This window comes from Sinohyriopsis cumingii, chromosome 2, assembly GCF_028554795.1.
Source record: "Sinohyriopsis cumingii isolate HCF-2022 chromosome 2, ASM2855479v2, whole genome shotgun sequence".
Classification (NCBI taxonomy): Eukaryota; Metazoa; Mollusca; class Bivalvia; order Unionida; family Unionidae; genus Sinohyriopsis; species Sinohyriopsis cumingii.
This window is the reverse complement of record NC_142962.1, coordinates 85,778,256-85,799,191: the sequence shown is the minus strand read 5'-3', so window position 1 is coordinate 85,799,191 and position 20,936 is coordinate 85,778,256. Positions and strand designations below refer to the sequence as shown.

At 34.6% G+C, this 20,936-nt stretch overlaps 1 protein-coding gene across 2 annotated transcripts in view; it reads left to right on the top strand.

Moving 5' to 3' along the window:
* Positions 1–20,936, top strand: part of LOC149805312 (xanthine dehydrogenase/oxidase-like) — a 212,841-nt gene that overhangs the window by 123,986 nt on the left and 67,919 nt on the right. For both annotated transcript variants that reach the window (XM_089949223.1, XM_089949222.1), the window contains exons 18-21: positions 4,289–4,408; positions 11,070–11,291; positions 13,279–13,342; positions 20,105–20,174. In XM_089949223.1, the coding sequence (XP_089805349.1) occupies positions 4,289–4,408; positions 11,070–11,291; positions 13,279–13,342; positions 20,105–20,174 (476 nt within the window). The remainder of the gene's footprint in view (positions 1–4,288; positions 4,409–11,069; positions 11,292–13,278; positions 13,343–20,104; positions 20,175–20,936) is intronic.

Below are 20,936 nucleotides of genomic sequence, written 5' to 3'. Positions count from 1 at the left end.
CCAGTTGTTCACTTCCTAAAAATATTTCTTTTTTGGACAGATGTACAATATTTGGGCAAAAAGGTGCAAAAACTTCAATAAAACGGTACCAAAACTGTGAAGTAATACTGCAGTCATAAAAGAGATGCTCAATACTTTCAGTTTCACACTTACAGAAAGTACATTTGTTGTCATCAAATATGTTAATTCTTTTAAGAAAATCATTAGTAGCGATTATTCTATGGATTAATTTAAAGTTAAAAGAGATCAACTTGGTATCCTTGGTACAGCATTTTGCCCGGCTATATATATCAGACCACTCCTCCCTACTTATATTTTTATTTAATACTTGCATCCAAGTTTCTTGCTTCGCAGTGTGTTGCCTTTTAGCTTCCTGTAAAAGATCTTTGTAAATAAACTTGAGTGAATCTTGTTTTCGCAAGTTCGTTATTTTATCCTCCTGCTTATCAAAATTATTATGTACTAGGTGGTTTTTTATGGCATCTTTCCATGCTTTAGGAATTCTGGATATTAAGGAGAAGTATTTCAAGAAATCATCGCTTCCAGTTTTTTGTTTTATTATCTCAAAAGGTATTAAATTACCGTGAACATCTACTAGATCGTTCAGAATTTCAAAACCAGCTTCTGTCCAGGATTTGTATTGATAGATCATTTTAGGGGGGACAAAATTTAAAATACTCATGGATAGATACTCGTTAGGATTTTGCGGTTCTTCTTTCCATTTAGATACTGCCAAAATTACATCTCTCCAAAAACTGTTTTTAATGAACTTACAAAATTCTTCTAATTTCCTTCTCCCTAAATTCCAAATATCCTTTTTATTTCTGAGTATAGTTGTATTGACTAAGTTCTGCCACGTTCCATTTTCCTTTTCCAGCAATCTTTTAACCCATCTTATCTTAATATACCTAATGAATGAAAATATGTGTATCATATTTAGTCCTCCCTCGTTTTCTGGGGAAACTAGTATATCACGTTTTATTCTCTCTACTTTTCCACCCCATACAAATTTAAATAACATGCGATTTAGTTCTGCTTCAACTTTTGCTGATGGGTTAGGAAGTGCTGAAAAAAGATGTATGAATATGGGCAGAACAAGAGTCTTTACAACAATTACTTTACCAACTATTGATAGATGTCTTTGACTCCAGCTTGCCAGTATTCGTTTTGCCTTTGTTAGTTTCTTCATATAATTGATTTCCACCATCTGTTGTAAATCTGGAGAAAATTCTATGCCAAGGAGTGTAAAGTTAGAAGAGGACCAAATTAGGCCCATTTCGGGACATATTCTTTCATTAGAAAATTTCCTGTTTCCAATCCAAATAGCTTTTGTTTTTGTTATGTTACATTTAAGTCCCGATAATAGAGAAAAACCTTGCAAGATATTCATAGTTGCTTCAAGAGAAAAACTAGATCCATCAAGAAGAATAAAAGCGTCATCGGCATACTGACCCAATTTATATTCACTGGCGTCAAAGATTACTCCCCGTACATCCACGTTTTGCTTTAAAGTTATAGCTAAAATCTCAACTCCAATGATAAACAAATAAGGTGCAAGGGGATCTCCTTGACGACATCCTCTTTCAAGTCTGAAAAAAGATGACATATGTCCATTATTTATAACACAACTATTAGAGTCATTACAAAACAGTTTAAACCACTTACAAATGGAATCACCAAAATTAAAAGATTGTAGAGCTTCTTCTACAAAGATCCAGTTAATTGAGTCAAAGGCTTTTTCGAAATCTATTAACAATAATAAACCATATCTGTTTTCATTCTCAAGTTGGTCCATGATATCATATAATAGTCTGGTGTTTTCTCCAATGAATCTACCCTTCATATATCCTTTCTGAGTATCGCTGATTATTGATGGAAGAACCTTTTTAATCCTAGCTGCAATTGCTCCCGAAGCAATCTTATAATCAGTATTTAAAAGTGATATAGGTCTCCAGTTTTTAAAATATCTTCTGTCTTTTTCCTCCTTTGGTAGACAGGTGATGACTCCTTGAGTCTGAAAATCTGAAAGTTTTCCTACAGTATATCCGTAATTTATTGATCTACATATAAATCCCCCCAGAGACTTCCAAAAGAATTTATAGAACTCTACAGTGAATCCATCCGAGCCAGGACTTTTTTCATTTTCCATCCGTTTTAGAGACATACCAAATTCATTAATTGTAAGCAGACCCTCGCATGATTCTCTTTCCTCTCGACTAAGTTTAATATTGTGATTAAAAAATCTATTTCGAGTTTCATGAATAGCCTCATCATCAAGCTGAGCAATTCTACTTTTGAACAATTCCATATAAAACTGTTTTTGTGCTTCTAAAATATCTATTTGGTCAGATATATTTGTCCCATCATCTAAAATAATTTCCTTTATTGTCTTATTAACATAGTTTCTTTTTTCAAGATTTAAAAAGTACTTTGTGCTTTTTTCCCCAAATTCATACCATCTAGCTTTAGATCTTAATATAACACCTTCTATGTATTTTTTCCTAGATTCCTCTAATTCTGTTTTTTTTCTCTCTAAATTTTCCAGAATTTCCCCATTTATGTTATTCGACAGTCCCCCCTGAATTTCTATTATTTCCTGCTCAATTTTCTTTAATTTTTCCCGTTTCTCTTTTGATTTCCTAATAGAATAACCTATAGTTTCAGATCTTATTTTCATTTTCAAAATTTCAAAGAACATTTGGTTGTTACAGGAAAGAGAAACATGGAGAGAGTCATCTTTATTTCCCCCTACATAATATTCATTTACAGTGTCAGTTATACACTTTTTGACCAAATCAGTATACTCAATGTTCCTCAACAGTTGGTTATTAAATTTCCAATATCCTTTTCCCCTTGGAAACGTTGAAAACGCCACACTCAACACAATAGCTGAATGATCAGTCTTGTACCCTGGTAAGATACATGCATCTGCTGTATTCATATGAATGTCATCTGATACAAGAAAGTAATCTAGTCTACTTTGTTTCAAGGGAGATTTTTGCCTCCAGGTATACATCTTTAAGTCTTGGTTGGAATTTCGCCAGGGATCAATTAATTCCAATTCGTTTTCCAGGTCTTGAATCGCTGCCCTAGACTGTTGGTGTTTGTCATGTAAAATATTATAAGTATCCAAATCTAAGTCTTGAACAGTATTCCAGTCTCCGCACATTATAATTGATGAGTTCTCAAAACATAAAGTCTCCTCCTTTAACTTTCTAAAAAAGCTAGGATTATCATCATTATAACCATACAAATTCACGAGGGTTATTCTGTTGCCATTAATTGTAATATCTAAAATAATAAATCTCCCTTGACTGTCACATCTTTCTCTATGAATTATAAATTCAAAAGTATTTCTAAAAAATATTGCAACCCCAGCACTCTTACTAGAGCAGTGGCTAAATATACATTTGTATCCCCATTCAGCTGCCCAATATATTTCATCGTTCTTTGTAGTATGAGTTTCTTGCAAGCATATTATAGATACATTCTTTTGTTTTACCCAGTGAAAAATATCCCTTCGTTTTAAGACTGAACCTTGCAGGCCTCTAACATTAATAGATATAATTTTTATTTTATTATCCATGAAAACAGCAGAAATTTTACACATACATATTCTTGTACAGGAATGTATGAAGTAATTATCACCTTGAGTTTATCATATGCATGGCTTTCACACTCACACTCACACAGAATACAAACATCCATAATAAAATCATCCATGGTGTTACAGTAAAGGCTGTAGCTTTGGCTGCATTTGACATTGATACAGTATACTATGGACAACAAGTGAAACAACTCCATTTGTGATAACTCTTATGCACCTCTGACAGACCTTTCTGGAGCTAGAGATAGTTTTGTAAACCAAACGGCACAGATTAAAAAGGATATAAATTAGTTTTGAGGGTACTAGGGTGAATGAATTTTCATAAAAATACTGTTTTGGTGGTATCAGTATTATTGAAATTTACAGTTCCAACAAATGTGGAATTTAAAGACCAGATAAATCCATGATACATCTGCGGAAATGAAAGAACCCATTCCAAAATCAGTGAATTTAAGAACAAATGAAAAATGCCACTTGTTACAAAGTTATGAAAATGCATACCCATTGAATGAATTTACAGTTAAATGATCTTCATAAAGTGATAGTAAAATCCTAAAGCTTATTTTGGATAAATCTTGGTTTATGCCCAAATAGTAATTACAGTACTCATTGTCTGCTTTTACTTTGCACCAGTTAGATAGATTAGTACCTGATAGATACAGATGTGCATTTTAATTACAGGTAACTGCTCAAGGCCAGGTGATAGGAGCTGTTGTAGCTGACACACAGGCACATGCTCAGTTGGCAGCCAAGCTCATTAAGGTTGAATATCGGGAACATCCTGCTGTGATCACAATCAAGGTGAATAGCTTTACTTTATGATTTCAATTCATTGGACTTGATGGTCAGTTTACTTACAGGTGCAATATAGTGAAATGAGTTTATGATTGAATTTTAGACCTTCCTTGTTGACTAAATCTCCATGAATCTATAATGAAACAAATGTTACCCAGTTTCTTATGAAGGTCAGCCCCACCTGCTTTGAATTTCATTAGTAGTATAAATCCAAAAATATAAATCATGACCTTGCATAAAAGAAGAAGAAAAAATCAAATGAAAATGAAGTGTCCCAAATGCACACATTTTCAGATGGTAGAATAATATTATTGATTAAAACAAAAGCATTTTAATTGACATCATGAAGTTAAATATGTTTCTCAGGAAAAAATGTTTAAAACCCAAATATTTTGTATAAATTAACATCACGTTTAAAATAAATTTTTTTATATAAATTAACATCATGTTTAAAATCAATTTAATATAAATTAACATCATGCTTAAAATCAAATTGTTTCTATAAATTAACATCATGAAATAATCAATTTGTTTTATATAAATTAGCATCATGTTTAAAATCAATTTGTTTTATATAAATTAACATCATGTTTAAGATCAGTTTGTTTTATATAAATTGACATCATGTTTAAAATGAGTTTGTTTTATATAAATTAACATCATGTTTAAAATCAATTTGTTTTATATAAATTAACATTGTGTTTAAGATCAGTTTGTTTTATATAAATTAACACCGTGTTTAAGATCAGTTTGTTTTATATAAATTAACATCATGTTTAAGATCAGTTTGTTTTATATAAATTAACATCGTGTTTAAGATCAGTTTGTTTTATATAAATTAACATCATGTTTAAGATCAGTTTGTTTTATATAAATTAACATCATGTTTAAGATCAGTTTGTTTTATATAAATTAACATTGTGTTTAAGATCAGTTTGTTTTATATAAATTAATATCATGTTTAAGATCAATTTGTTTTATATAAATTAACATCATGTTTAAAATCAATTTGTTTTATATAAATTAACATAGTGTTTAAAATCAATTTGTTTTATATAAATTAGCATCATGTTTAAAACAATTTGTTTTATGTAAATTAGCATCATGTTTAAATCAATTTGTTTTATATAAATTAGCATCATGTTTAAATCAATTTGTTTTATATAAATTAGCATCATGTTTAAAATCAATTTGTTTTATATAAATTAACATAGTGTTTAAAATCAATTTGTTTTATATAAATTAACATCATGTTTAAATCAATTTGTTTTATATAAATTAGCATCATGTTTAAAATCAATTTGTTTTATATAAATTAACATCATGTTTAAAATCAATTTGTTTTATATAAATTAGCATCGTGTTTAAAATCAGTTTGTTTTATATAAATTAATATCATGTTGAAAACAATTTGTTTTATATAAATTAGCATCATGTTTAAAATCAGTTTGTTTTGTATAAATTAACATCATGTTTAAGATCAGTTTGTTTTATTTAAATTAACATCATGTTTAAGATCAGTTTGTTTTATATAAATTAACATCATGTATAAGATCAGTTTGTTTTATTTAAATTAACATCGTGTTTAAGATCAATTTGTTTTATATAAATTAATGTCATGTTTAAGATCAGTTTGTTTTATATAAATTAACATCGTGTTTAAGATCAGTTTGTTTTATATAAATTAACATCATGTTTAAGATCAGTTTGTTTTATATAAATTAACATTGTGTTTAAGATCTGTTTGTTTTATTTAAATTAACAATATCTGTGACATGATGCACATTAAACCATACATTCAATAATGTCATCATTATCTTTGTGGAGAATATAATAATGTATTCACTGAATGTCAACAAATTGCTACGGGTATGGAGTGATTTTATTTTCCACAGGCTGGTATTGCAGATTCTTAATGCAGTTCAGTCTGGGCAGAGTTACAAGTCTATGCTCTTAAAAGAAGTAACAGAAAAGAGTGAAAAGTAACAAATTTTGTAAAATTCAAAAACTCTATTTCCTTAAAATACAAAGTAAAAATGAAAATAAAACTTATGGCAATGCAAATTAAATCCCAAAATAATCCTAGAATTACAGACACAAGTCATAATAATTTATGTTCTGAATAATCTTTAGTAGAAATCCATCTGAAGTCCTGTGCTGAAGTGTTGATGTGCCTGTGATAACCTGAATAATGGTGTTGTGCCAACAGTCTTGTGGTGAAACACAGTAATATAATCTTAAGCACGAATTAATATTTTTTTCCAGTAACATGATTATATAGTCGTCTACTTGACCTCAGGTCACAATTAGCATTTTTCTAAAACAAAGCATTAACTAATGAAAAATAACCTTCTAGAAAGTTCTTAATGTTTGCCAATTATTTTAGCTATAATCAGCAGTTTGTTACTAAAATTATAATGGATAAGCTGGACAATGTCAGGTACACCAAGAAAATTGTAGAGGAATCTCAGTAACCTAGACCCAGACCCAAATAAACAATTTACTTCTATTGATAATGATCCTGATAATAAATCCATACACAAAGAATATTTTAGCTATGTATTAGTTGTTTACAGAATAATTTAAAAAAACCTAATAGTTTAGGTTAAGTATAAATAAACTTGATTTTGGACAAGGTTAAGTCCAGCATACAATGTTCCATTACAATGCACATTAAATATAGATAACAGCAGGCTGAGGTTACTATACCACCCCATTTCCTAAAAAGTCATTGTTCATATCCAATTAGACTGGTTTTCCTTCATGCTACTTTTATATTTGCCTTCTGTAGCCACCACTTTGATAAAGTTGAAATTATTTTTTTCAGATGGCTGATCTTATGTATATTTAATTTACAGTCTGACCCAATTATATCAACATGTCTACATGACCCTATGTCAAGTAAAAAACAAAGTCCAGGGCCCATGGTCTATTATTACTACCATATTTGTCATGTGTGTGTTGACATGGGCATAAAAAGTAAATGTGTATGCATGGAAATTCTATGATGCTTATTAAACCTTTGAAGCCATCCTTCACTATAGTCACACCCATGTTCTACTTTAAGTTCTTTACGAAACAATTGAGCCTGGTCCATTTTCATCCTGCCAGACAAATCCACTCCATCACCCCAATGTTGTCGAAACCATTCCATCATGACTCAGTCATGCTCAGTACTCTTACAATCTCTCATGATTGTTCTAATGTTCATTCACTTCTTGGAATCACTGTCTGGATAGAATTTCATATTCTGTCCTTCTGCTTCTTTATATCGTAACCATTACCATGTGTGTCACAGCTTTAGTATGGTAACATCATGGTCCAGTTTTTACAGTAGTTCTGCTTTATATTGTATTGATATTGACTGGTGTTTATGCTTGACGCCACCACTGATATATGAATTTTTCTTAGAAGCCATAGCTAGGGTTCAGTGTAAGTTAAATAAGCAAAGAATCACACAAAATACAAGTACCACCTCCAACAACTGCAGTATAAACAATCCAAGTGAGTGCATGCCCAGTGAACTAATTTGGTTGTGTTGGGAATTTCAAGTGCCCTCTTGTAATTTTGTCCAGACTAAAAGAGGTACTGGACCATCCATTGCCAGAAAATCGGTGGTTTACCGGTACCTTCAAAGCAAGTTAGCACCAAATTTGAATAAAAGGAGCTTAAATTGGTCAATCGTTGCATTGTCCAGAGTGATTGGAATATGTTTATTATGCCTTTAAAGTTTCCTTTCTGCTGGAAAAAACTGTATTCTTATGATTGCTATCAATGGCAGTGTAAAACACAAATTAAAGTTCCAGTCTGTTGAAACTTTAGATATCTGGCCATCAGATAAATTGAAGGTGGGACTTATACATATAGAATCTATGTTGGGTCTTGGACCGAGACAAGGAAATACTAGTCAAGGTGTTACACTATTTGTCTCCCCATGAGGCTTGCCAAGGTGGGAGACATATAATGTAACCCCATGACTGGGATTTCCTTGTCTTGGTCCAAAACCCAACATAGATTCTTTTTCTCACCCAATAATTTCCTTTAAAGTAAAAAAGAACTTCTCACTTGTGCAATATAGTTCATGCACAAATGTTTACATGTGGTGCATTAATACAAATATGTTAATGAGGACTGTGGTGTGACCATGTCATCCTAAGTACAGTTTTTATGCGTGAGCCAAAAAAATAACAACATAAAACATTGCATAGTATTGAGGTATTATCACATTTAATATATGAATGTTATATGAAATTAACAATAAATAGCCAATAATTGCATCAAGAAAATCTTTCATTTTCATCAGTTCTAATTTAGAAAATTATATTGTAAATACTGGAATGATACTGAGCCCACACCTCTGTTGTAGAGTATAGACTGTTATTATAATGAAAAATAATATATAGAGTGAGTGTCCATGCTTGGGTTATTCACAGGTAATTAGTGATCTGTGTCTCTATCATATAGAACTCTCCTTCTCTTTGGATGAGGTGAAACTGTGACATACCTGTGTTGTCCTTAATATTGATTGTAAAATTACCACCCTGTATGAAAGACCCTCCAAATACAAACTCTAGTGGATAACCATGAGTGAAACTTTTAAGTTCACAGAATCCTTGAAAATTTATTTTTCTGTCTTGGAAATATGGCAGGTGCTACAGTGAAATTTGCTTATGGATTAATGTGTTGGTGGATAAATGATTCCTTCTGGCTGGTAAGTGCATTATTTGTCATTAAATATTGTAGGTATATTTTTAATTCAAGTGGGGCACAATGGATATGCTTAACTCTATTAAAATAAATCATGTTTGACATAATACATTTCTGGCTGTTACTACGTTTTCCATAGTTGTTAAGAGAGTTGGGAGGCTATGAAGTGTATAGGTCTATAGTCTGTGTGCATGGATCAGTGTTTTCTGTCATAGTTCATCACACACAGCATTGAGAATTTTATTGTATCTGTAGCACAGTCGATTTTCAGGTCAGCGTCATTAAATGTAGCTAACAGTATATAATTTGTTTCACACAAAGTATTTAAATTTAGTATGGTAGCTTTAGCTACTTTTAATAACACTGACCTGAAAATGTACCGAGCTTGGCCTGCATATAGGATAAAATTTACCAGGCTGTGTCGAACAAAATAGCATAATACCAAAAGGCTTGACATCATATGCGGGTGTCTTTGTCTCTCTCAAAATGTTTTTGTAGGTGTGTTCTCAAAGATGGATTGACCTTAAGTTACTATGTTTTTTTAAAATATATTTGTTGTTGTTGTTGTTTGATTTTGGAACAACTACATCAAGCACAGCAGAAGACAACAAGGGTTTCTTTTTTTAAAAAGTAGTTTTGAGCATGTGGACACCTTGTCTGAGATGACTACACTGAGATAAGAAAAGTAAGGTTAGCAAGACAGCTTGATTTATCTGTCCCATGGGTGAGAAATGAATTTTCTTACATGTTCTCAAATTCATGGATTTGTCATATTCTTGTACTGTACTTAATGCATTATGGATTGTAGTACAGAAATGTAAGTTCTCAATATACATGTGTATTTCAGACTAGGTTTGTCTTCATTCAATAAGATTCTTAATTATTTATTTTCTTGCAGTGTAAATCCTACTACCTGACAAAAGGTCACCTCTTATAAATTTCATTTGTAGGCAAAATTTGATTTTTTTCATCAGCCCCCTCCCCCACTTATCTCAACTTTCATTTGTGTCAACAATTTTACCATTGTACAGAGGATGTTAAGATAAATGGATAGTACTGTATTGTGTACCTTGTTCTTTGTCGTGTAAAGTGTACCTGATTTGTGTCATAATTATAAGAAGTATACAAGATGTTTACTTGAATGTGAGTTCAAGTCCTGAACTTTTTTATGACTTTTTCCATTATGAAATGGTTAGTTTTTTCAGAACATTCTGTTGCATAGTAGGTCATTTGACAGTTTTATATAAAAATAGGTGTTGTAAACAAAGCCTTAGTTCCAGTTTTCTTATAAGTCATAAGCTATCTATGATAAGATTTTACAGTTGTGTTAGATATAATTTGAGAGACATTATTTATTCAAAATATTCATTGTAATTACAAAGTGCTAGCTGACTTTGGAACTTAAATATTACTTTGGAATTATTGAGAACTCATTCAAAGATGTTCTGAATTACATCATTGTGGTACATCAGGACATTCAAGTCTGTTAGAATTCATTTAGAACATTCTGTACATTTGGACATGTGATGGGATATTTGGGATTATTTAGGATTTAATTCACTATGTTGTAAGTGTCTCTTAAATGTTGTTGTTGTAACTTAGAGAAGTAAATTCTATGTTGATTTTAATATGCTTGTTGGTTTCACTTCTATTACTTAACTTAAAACCTGCTGTCATAACACTGATTTGAAGCTGAGAAAAACTATATGCCTATATCTCTCTCTCATATATATGTATGTATATATATATATATATATATATATATATATATATATATATATATATATATATATATATATATATATATATATATATATATATAATGCCCATCTTGTTTTTGTACCACACAATCATGAAATAGTACAAAAGTTGGCTTTCAATTTACTGTTGTACTTCCTAGAACCTTGACTTTGTATTTCATGTAGCATTGTAAAAAGTGTTCCTTAATTTCTATTCATAGAATGCTATTGAAACCAACTCATACTACCTGACACCCAAGACTATTCACACAGGCAATGTAGACCAGGCATTTGCTCAGTGTGACCATATTCTTGAGGGAGAAACCCATGTTGGGGGACAGGAGCACTTTTATCTTGAGACACAGACCACGCTAGCTGTACCAAAAAATGAAGATGGAGAAATGGAGCTGTTTATATCCACTCAGAATCCATCTGAGGCACAGGTGAGATGCATTCAGACACCTAGGAAGTATTGATTGCTTCTCTGTTAATTGATGCCTATCCATTGCTTGCTCTATCAAAGGGACTAAATAGATATGAAGAAACAGCATTAGGCTTTAGTGTGTACCTCAGAAGTCCTCCTGCCTCAGTCTCTCAGTGAAAGGATAGAAGAATGTTAATATTGCTCATATTATATGGATATCTGTAGAAAGTGTAACATACTAAAATGTTACAAAATTCCACAATACCATTCACTTTATTGAAATTTAGAAAGAAAAAATGCAGCAGTCAGAACCCTTGAAAGTCAAGTCAAGAATATGTGGGCTGTAAAGTAGTGATAGTCTTGAGTTTAATGCTTGTAAATTTCCTGTTAGTTTTCACAGTGACCTGGTTACTAAAGTTTCATTTGTTGGCAGTCACCAATGCTTTGCATTATCATACATAATGGTTGAAAATCTGAATGATTGGACGATGTCCAAGTTCTCTCAGATTTAATCATGTAAATCCCTGCGATTCATTTGCTCCCTCTCCCCATGAGGTTAAAGCAAAGAAGGATTTTACAAAGAATATTTCAAATGAGGCTATATAAATCTTACAGGTTTTGTGAGATTTATTAGGAAAATTTTGTCAAAGACTGTTATTACTAGATTCTTATGACCATCCCTACCCCATTCTAGATATTTTTGACATTGGTGTTGGAATATGAAGTCAGAACTCATTGCCTTTGAAACCATGCAGTGTGGTATGGGATAGCAGCTGCTGTCTAGCCTATCAAACTTAAATGACCTTACATGGAACCCAACCCACATAAATCAATAGCAAGATGATTTATCTTCTCATGATTTTCACGTGTAACAGTTGTTATATCTTAAATTCATTCACAGATGAGACAAAACTACTGCATTGCTGAAATCTGACAAGGTTATATCCATTTTGCATTGAACTTGCAGTCAGTTATTTAAATTGCCCTTGTGGCTTAGGTTGCTGTGAGTAATTTCAAATTCCCTTGTATTTAGGTTGCAGTGAGTAATTCATTTGCCCTTGTGTTTAGGTTGCAGTGAGTAATTCATTTGCCCTTGTGGTTTAGCTCGCAGTGAGTAATTTCAATTGCCCTTGTGTTTATTTTCACTGAATACTGTTCATCCCTGGTATATGTTGTGTTACCTGTGTGCAAAACCTCAAGTAACATGGCATATACCTAACTTGGACAGTTCCTCACATACCTCATAATATAGGCTGCAAATGTAAACTGTAACAAAATTTATCAATGCTTCTAGAATCTGGTCATAAGTGATACGTGATCTCTGAGAATGGTTGTCTTTGAAGTCAGTTTTTAATATACTTTCTTGTGACCACGTTGGCTTTCTCTGAAAAGTCTTGACCTGATCAGTTGTGTCAAAAACCACAAAATTAGTCATTAGAGCTGTAAGATTTTCTGTTTCATTCAGAAAAATAATTCTTCATTTGATGTATCAATTTAATATAAGGGCATGCCTCTTAAGTCTGTTTTAGTTGGAGTTGAGAATTAAAATAAATTCAATCTGTTGATGCCAGCATAACATGAATCAAGACACATGAACATGTAGTTGTTGAATTACTTTTAATAAAGAAACCACAATTCATTACTATTCCAGTGAATTGCTTTTAATAAATTAACTACATTCCATTATTATTTCAGTGAATTGGTTTTCATAAATAAACCATAATCCATTACTATTCCAGTGAATTGCTTTTAATAAATAAACCACAATCCATTACTGTTCCAGTGAATTGCTTTTAAGAAATAAACCACAATCCATTAATATTCCAGTAAATTGCTTGCAATAAACAAACCATGAAAGTAGACTGGATTTTGCTCCAGTGTGAAGGTTGGGATATAATTTACACAGGGTTATGCTTTTTCAGTGCAAAATAAACCTGCATAGTAACATGGTCAACTGCAACATGAATGATGTCAGACCCACTTAGGCGTATTTTTAATCATTTCAGCATTTTGTGGCAGAAGTCCTTGGAGTTCCAGCCAACAGAATTCTCGTTAGAGTGAAAAGGTTAGGTAAGTATGGATGAATTGTTTCAGGAAAGACAATTTTTGTTTTTCACTTTAATAAAGATAAAGCAGTCTGGAAAGTGAGACACAACTGTAACTTTTCAAATGGCAGTATCATAAACTGCTGGTTATGGTTTTGGGTAAAGATCTTTAATTTTAATCATTCTTGGCATGTATTGTTACAAAGCTCACACAGTTCTCACTATGACATGCTTGCAAGCCCCTTTCGACTTAGATTGAAGACGGCTCACTCTATGACATGATTGCTTGCCCTTTTCTACCTTAGATTGAAGACAGCTCACTCTATGACATGCTCACTTGCCTCTTTCTACCTTTGATTGAAGACAGCTCACTCTGTGTCATGCTCACTTGACCCTTTCTACCTTAGATTGAAGACAGCTCTCTCTATGACATGCTTGCATGCCCCTTTCTACCTTAGATTAAAGATAGCTCTCTCATTGACATGCTTGCTTGCCCCTTTCTACTTTAGACTGAAGACAATTCATTCTATGATATGCTTGCTTGCCATTTCAACTTAGATTGAAGACAGCTCTATGACATGCTTGTTTGCCATTTCAACTTAGATTGGGGGCCCCAAGTGGCCGAGTGGTCTAAAGCGCTCTTCGTTATGGATCACTGCCATCTCACCTCTGTCTGTGGCGGTTCAAGTCTAAGATTCAGCCAATGTGGGTATGTGAGAAAGCTTGCCAGTAGCTTCTCGTGGGTCGGTGGTTCTTTCCGGGGTTTTCTCTGGTTCTTCCTCCACCATTAATACTGGCCGCCATGTATAGCCTATCATGTGCTGCAAAATGGCGTTAAACCCCACAACAACAACAACAACATCAACTTAGATTGAAGACAGCTCACTCTATGACATGCTTGTTTGCCCCTTTCTACCTTAGATTGAAGACAGCTCTCTCTATGACATGCTTGCTTGTCCCTTTCTACGTTAGATTAAAGACAGCTCACTCTATGACATGCTTTCTTGCCCCTTTCTACCTTAGATTGAAGACAGCTCTCTCTGTGACATGCTTGCTTGCCATTTCAACTTAAATTGAAGACATCTCTCTCTGTGACATGCATACTTGCCATTTCAACTTAGATTGAAGACAGCTCTCTCTATGACATACTTGCTTGCCCCTTTCTACCTTAGATTGAAGACAGCTCTCTCTATGACATGCTTGCTTGTCCCTTTCTACGTTAGATTAAAGACAGCTCACTCTATGACATGCTTTCTTGCCCCTTTCTACCTTAGATTGAAGACAGCTCTCTCTGTGACATGCTTGCTTGCCATTTCAACTTAAATTGAAGACATCTCTCTCTGTGACATGCATACTTGCCATTTCAACTTAGATTGAAGACAGCTCTCTCTATGACATACTTGCTTGCCCCTTTCTACCTTAGATTGAAGACAGCTCTCTCTATGACATGCTTGCTTGTCCCTTTCTACGTTAGATTAAAGACAGCTCCCTCTATGACATGCTTTCTTGCCCCTTTCTACCTTAGATTGAAGACAGCTCTCTCTGTGACATGCTTGCTTGCCATTTCAACTTAAATTGAAGACATCTCTCTCTGTGACATGCATACTTGCCATTTCAACTTAGATTGAAGACAGCTCTCTCTATGACATACTTGCTTGCCCCTTTATACCTTTGATTGAAGACAGATCTCTCTATGACGTACTTGCTTGCCCCTTTCTACCTAAGATTGAAGACAGCTCCCTCTATGACATGCTTGCTTGTCCCTTTCTACCTTTGATTGAAGACAGCTCTCTCTATGACGTACTTGCTTGCCCCTTTCTACCTAAGATTGAAGACAGATCTCTCTATGACGTACTTGCTTGCCCCTTTCTACCTAAGATTGAAGACAGATCTCTCTATGACGTACTTGCTTGCCCCTTTCTACCTAAGATTGAAGACAGCTCTCTCTATGACGTACTTGCTTGCCCCTTTCTACCTAAGATTGAAGACAGCTCCCTCTATGACGTACTTGCGTGCCCCTTTCTACCTTAGGTTGAATACAGTGCTCTCGATGACATGCTTGCTTGCCATTTCAACTTAGATTGAAGACATCTCTCTCTATGACATGCTTGTTTGCCATTTCAACTTAGACTGAAGACAGCTCACTCTATGACATGCTTGTTTGCCCCTTTCTACCTTAGATTGAAGACAGCTCTCTCTATGACATGCTTGTTTGCCCCTTTCTACCCTAGATTAAAGACAGCTCTCTCTATGACATGCTTGCTTACCATTTCAACTTAGATTGAAGACAGCTCTCTCTATGACATGCTTGCTTGCCATTTCAACTTAGATTGAAGACAGCTCTCTCTATGACATGTTTGCTTGCCCCTTTCTACCTTAGGTTAAAGGCAGCTCTCTCTATGACATGCTCGCTTGCCCCTTTCTACCATAGATTGAAGACAGCTCTCTCTGTGACATGCTTGCTTGCCATTTCAACTTAAATTGAAGACATCTCTCTCTGTGACATGCATACTTGCCATTTCAACTTAGATTGAAGACAGCTCTCTCTATGACATGCTTGCTTGCCCCTTTCTACCTTAGATTGAAGACAGCGCTCTCTATGACATGCTTTCTTGCCCCTTTCTACCTTAGATTGAAGACAGCATTCTCTATGGCATGCTCACTTGCCCCTTTCTACCTTAGATTGAAGACAGCTCTCTCATTGACATGTTTGCTTGCCCCTTTCTACCTTAGGTTGAATACAGCGCTCTCTATGACATGTTTGCTTGCCCCTTTCTACCTTAGACTGAAGACAGATCTCTCTATGACATGCTTGCTTGCAATTTCAACTTAGATTGAAGAAAACTCTCTCTATGACGTGCTTGCTTGCCCCTTACTACCTTAGATTAAAGACAGCGCTCTCTATGACATGCTTGCTTGCCCCTTTCTACCTTAGAATGAAGACAGCTCTCTCTTATGACATGCTTGCTTGCCCCTTTCTACCTTAGATTGAAGACAGATCTCTCTCTATGGCATACATGCTTGCCCCTTTCTACCTTAGGTTGAATGCAGCTCTCTCTATGGCATGCTTGCTTCCCCCTTTCTACCTTAGATTGAAGACAGCTCTCTCTATGACATGCTTGCTTGCCATTTCAACTTAGATTGAAGAGAGCTCTCTATGACATGCTTGCTTGCCCCTTTCTACCTTAGATTAAAGACAGCTCTCTCTATGACATGCTTGCTTACCATTTCAACTTAGATTGAAGACAGCTCTCTCTATGACATGCTTGCTTGCCATTTCAACTTAGATTGAAGACAGCTCTCTCTATGACATGTTTGCTTGCCCCTTTCTACCTTAGGTTAAAGGCAGCTCTCTCTATGACATGCTTGTTTGCCATTTCAACTTAGAATGAAGACAGCTCTCTCTATGACATGCTTGCTTGCCCCTTGCTACCTTAGGTTGAATACAGCACTCTCTATGACATGCTTGCTTGCCCCTTTCTACCTTAGATTAAAGACATCTCTATGACATGCTTGCTTGCCATTTCAACTTAGATTGAAGACAGCTCACTCTATGACATGCTTGCTTGCCCCTTTCTACCTTAGATTGAAGACAGCTCTCTCTATGACATGCTTGCTTGCCCCTTTCTACCTTAGATTGAAGACAGCGCTCTCTATGACATGCTTGCTTGCCATTTCAACTTAGATTGAAGACATCTCTCTCTATGACATGCTTGTTTGCCATTTCAACTTAGACTGAAGACAGCTCACTCTATGACATGCTTGTTTGCCCCTTTCTACCTTAGATTGAAGACAGATCTCTCTATGACATGCTTGTTTGCCCCTTTCTACCCTAGATTAAAGACAGCTCTCTCTATGACATGCTTGCTTGCCATTTCAACTTTGATTGAAGACAGCTCACTCTATGACATGCTTGCTTGCCCCTTTCTACCTTAGATTGAAGACAGCTCTCTCTATGACGTACTTGCTTGCCCCTTTCTACCTAAGATTGAAGACAGCTCTCTCTATGACGTACTTGCTTGCCCCTTTCTACCTTAGATTGAAGGCAGCTCTCTGTATGACATACTTGCGTGCCCCTTTCTACCTTAGGTTGAATACAGTGCTCTCTATGACATGCTTGCTTGCCCCTTTCTACCTTAGATTGAAGACAGCGCTCTCTATGACATGCTTGCTTGCCATTTCAACTTAGATTGAAGACATCTCTCTCTATGACATGCTTGTTTGCCATTTCAACTTAGACTGAAGACAGCTCACTCTATGACATGCTTGTTTGCCCCTTTCTACCTTAGATTGAAGACAGCTCTCTCTATGACATGCTTGTTTGCCCCTTTCTACCCTAGATTAAATTCAGCTCTCTCTATGACATGCTTGCTTGCCATTTCAACTTTGATTGAAGACAGCTCACTCTATGACATGCTTGCTTGCCCCTTTCTACCTTAGATTGAAGACAGCTCTCTCTATGACGTACTTGCTTGCCCCTTTCTACCTAAGATTGAAGACAGCTCTCTCTATGACGTACTTGCTTGCCCCTTTCTACCTTAGATTGAAGGCAGCTCTCTGTATGACATACTTGCGTGCCCCTTTCTACCTTAGGTTGAATACAGTGCTCTCTATGACATGCTTGCTTGCCCCTTTCTACCTTAGATTAAAGACAGTTCTCTCGATAACATGCTTGCTTGCCATTTCAGCTTAGATTAAAGACAGCTCTCTCTATGACATGCTTGCTTGCCATTTCAACTTAGATTGAAGACAGCTCTCTATGACATGCTTGCTTGCCCCTTTCTACCTTAGATTAAAGACAGTTCTCTCGATGACATGCTTGCTTGCCATTTCAACTTAGATTGAAGACAGCTCTCTCAATGACTTGCTTGTTTGCCCCTTTCTACCGTAGATTGAAGACAGCGCTCTCTATGACATGCTTGCTTGCCCTTTTCTACCTTAGACCGAAGACATCTCACTCTTTGACATGCTTGCTTGCCCCTATCTCCTTAGATTGAAGACAGCTCATTCTGTGACATGCTCGCTTGTCCCTTTCGCACGAGCACACAGAATCTCACAACTGTCATTTTCAAATATTGTAGAAAAGAAGTATTAAATGAAAGTTGTATTCTGGTTGTAATAAAAATACAAAATGAAAGATCACAAAATTCTCTGTATTTATTCCGAGACCAACTTTGGAGTTTTGTTGTATCATGTGACTGCAATGTTGACATGTGTTTTCTCACACAGGGAGCTTAGAGATCCTGGAACCAGGCTATTCTGCTTGATGAATCAGACTGGCCAAGTTTCTTGTAGTTGTTCTCAAAATAAATATGTAGAGAATTATATGTTCTTTCTGGTTTTTACAAAAGATATCAGACTTTCATTTAATATAATTGAAATTTTGTTCAACAACATTAAAAAGGAGTTTGTTGTTGATATCACTTGACTATTTGATTTCTGATGTTGTTTGAGATTTGTGAAGTAATGTGACTATTAACGCAAATGGTAAGTACCGGGTCAGGTTTCATCTATGCTGAGTTTTGTCTAGTCTATCAGTGGATTAAAGACATAACAATCATAATACTTGCTATCTTTGAGAAAATAAATAATTTTCCTATTGATTTCATGCAGGTATAAGTTTAAATTTGCTCGGCCTGCTGGTAAGCTATCTTACGGTGGTGGCAGATTCCAAATTTTTTATATGTAATTGCTCTGAACCCACATTTCATCCAAAATGTCCAAATGTGAAAAATGGGGTTGAAATATTTGGAGGAAAACCGGATTAGAATATTTTAGAATCTCTGAGCTAAACTTTGGTGCAAAACTATTACACAGTGACATGTAGCTTGAAGCATTATTACACAGTGACATGTAGCTTGAAGCATTATTACACAGTGACATGTAGCTTGAAGCATTATTACACAGTGACATGTAGCTTGAAGCATTGGTTTCAGATCTTAAATGGAACACAGGAAAAATGGGAAATTGTCGTCCCTTTTATTATATATTAAGATATGATAAGAGCCCATGTATCAATACAGGTTTGGGGACTGGTTTATTGAACTACAAGGAGACAAGTTGATTTTACAGAAAATTCAGTCCTTGTTTATACAACAATATATAATTTTGAAGGTCTTTTGCCAAACTTTAAATCAACCCTTTTGTAAATGTCATTAAATGATGGAATTTTTAACCAGATTGTCTTAAGGAGTTTAGGCTGGTTGAAAAATCTTGTTTGAGATTTTATTGGCACATGTAATTTCAGGGTTAAACTTTTTTTATTACACGATAAGATTCTAACACTTTGCATTTATTTGGGTTTTTTCATACTGTGATAGGAAATGTTTACTTTGTATAACATGTCTATCTATTGCTCTAGAAATCTTTAGAATTAAAGGTTTGAAAGGAAACAAAATTTATGTTCATTATGTTGTTTCCATGTAGCAACATAATGCGGGTCAGCTAAGTAAAGTTAGGATTTATATTCTGTACATTGAAATGGCTTTAAATGCCATTATATAGGAATATAGTCAGATTTGTTTTGTGTGGCTCATTTTGTGATTTTGTACATGAGCATCTTTTCTGACATATATGATTTGGAGAGTCTTGAAAGAGAAACATCTTCAGATTGGAAAATTCGTATTTTATAATCCAAAATTTTCATTAATTCCTTTCAGTAATGATAATATGTTAACCTTGAAAAAATTAATTTCATCCTGGAAAAAACCTGGAAAAGACCTGGAAATTTATATTTAGAAAAGCATGGGAACCATGTTATTAAATCTCTAATGTTTTTATCTTTTAGGTGGTGGTTTTGGAGGCAAGGAAACCAGGTTTTTGACAGTAACTCTGCCAACAGCTGTTGCTGCCCACAAGTAAGTCCTCTGTGGAATTTTTTATTTAATTCTTGCAGCAGGTGACATGATAATGAAACTATGCCTGCCATTCTACTTCTTAAAATAGTTCTTGTTGTAAACCAAAAAGTATTTATAATTTGCCATGCTTTTGTCTTGCTGGCATTAGAAGCTAGCAACACACAGATGAATATTCATGTTCATTTGGTCACCAATGTTACAATTTTGTATTTCAGTTCTTAATTCAAAGTATTTAAAATTGTACATGACATCACAGTTGGCATAGAAGACAGTGTTTTGTGTGTAATCCATTTGTACTAAAACATGTGAATATCTGATATTTAAGTCAAATCAGAATATCGTGGCATTTATATACCAGTTGTACAGTGTATCACTTAGAAGACAGACAAGTTAATTTTCATTAAGGATGCAAGTACAGGGAAACCCCATTATAACATTCTTTGTGGGGCCCCGAGTGGCCGAGTGGTCTAAAGCGCTCACCATTCCGGATCACTACCATCTCACCTCTGTCTGCGTGGGTTCGAGTCCAAGGCTCGGCTAGCGTGGGTACGTGGGAAAGCCTGCCAGTAGCTTCTCGTGGGTTGGTGGTTCATCCCTGAGTTTTCCAGGGTTCTTCCTCCACCAGTTATACTGGCCGCCATGTATAGCCTATCTTGTGCTGAAAAATGGCATTAAACCCTAGAACAACAACAACAACAACATTCTTTGTTATAATACTGATTTGGACATCATGGCTTAAAAATTTTAATGTGCAAGTTTTTA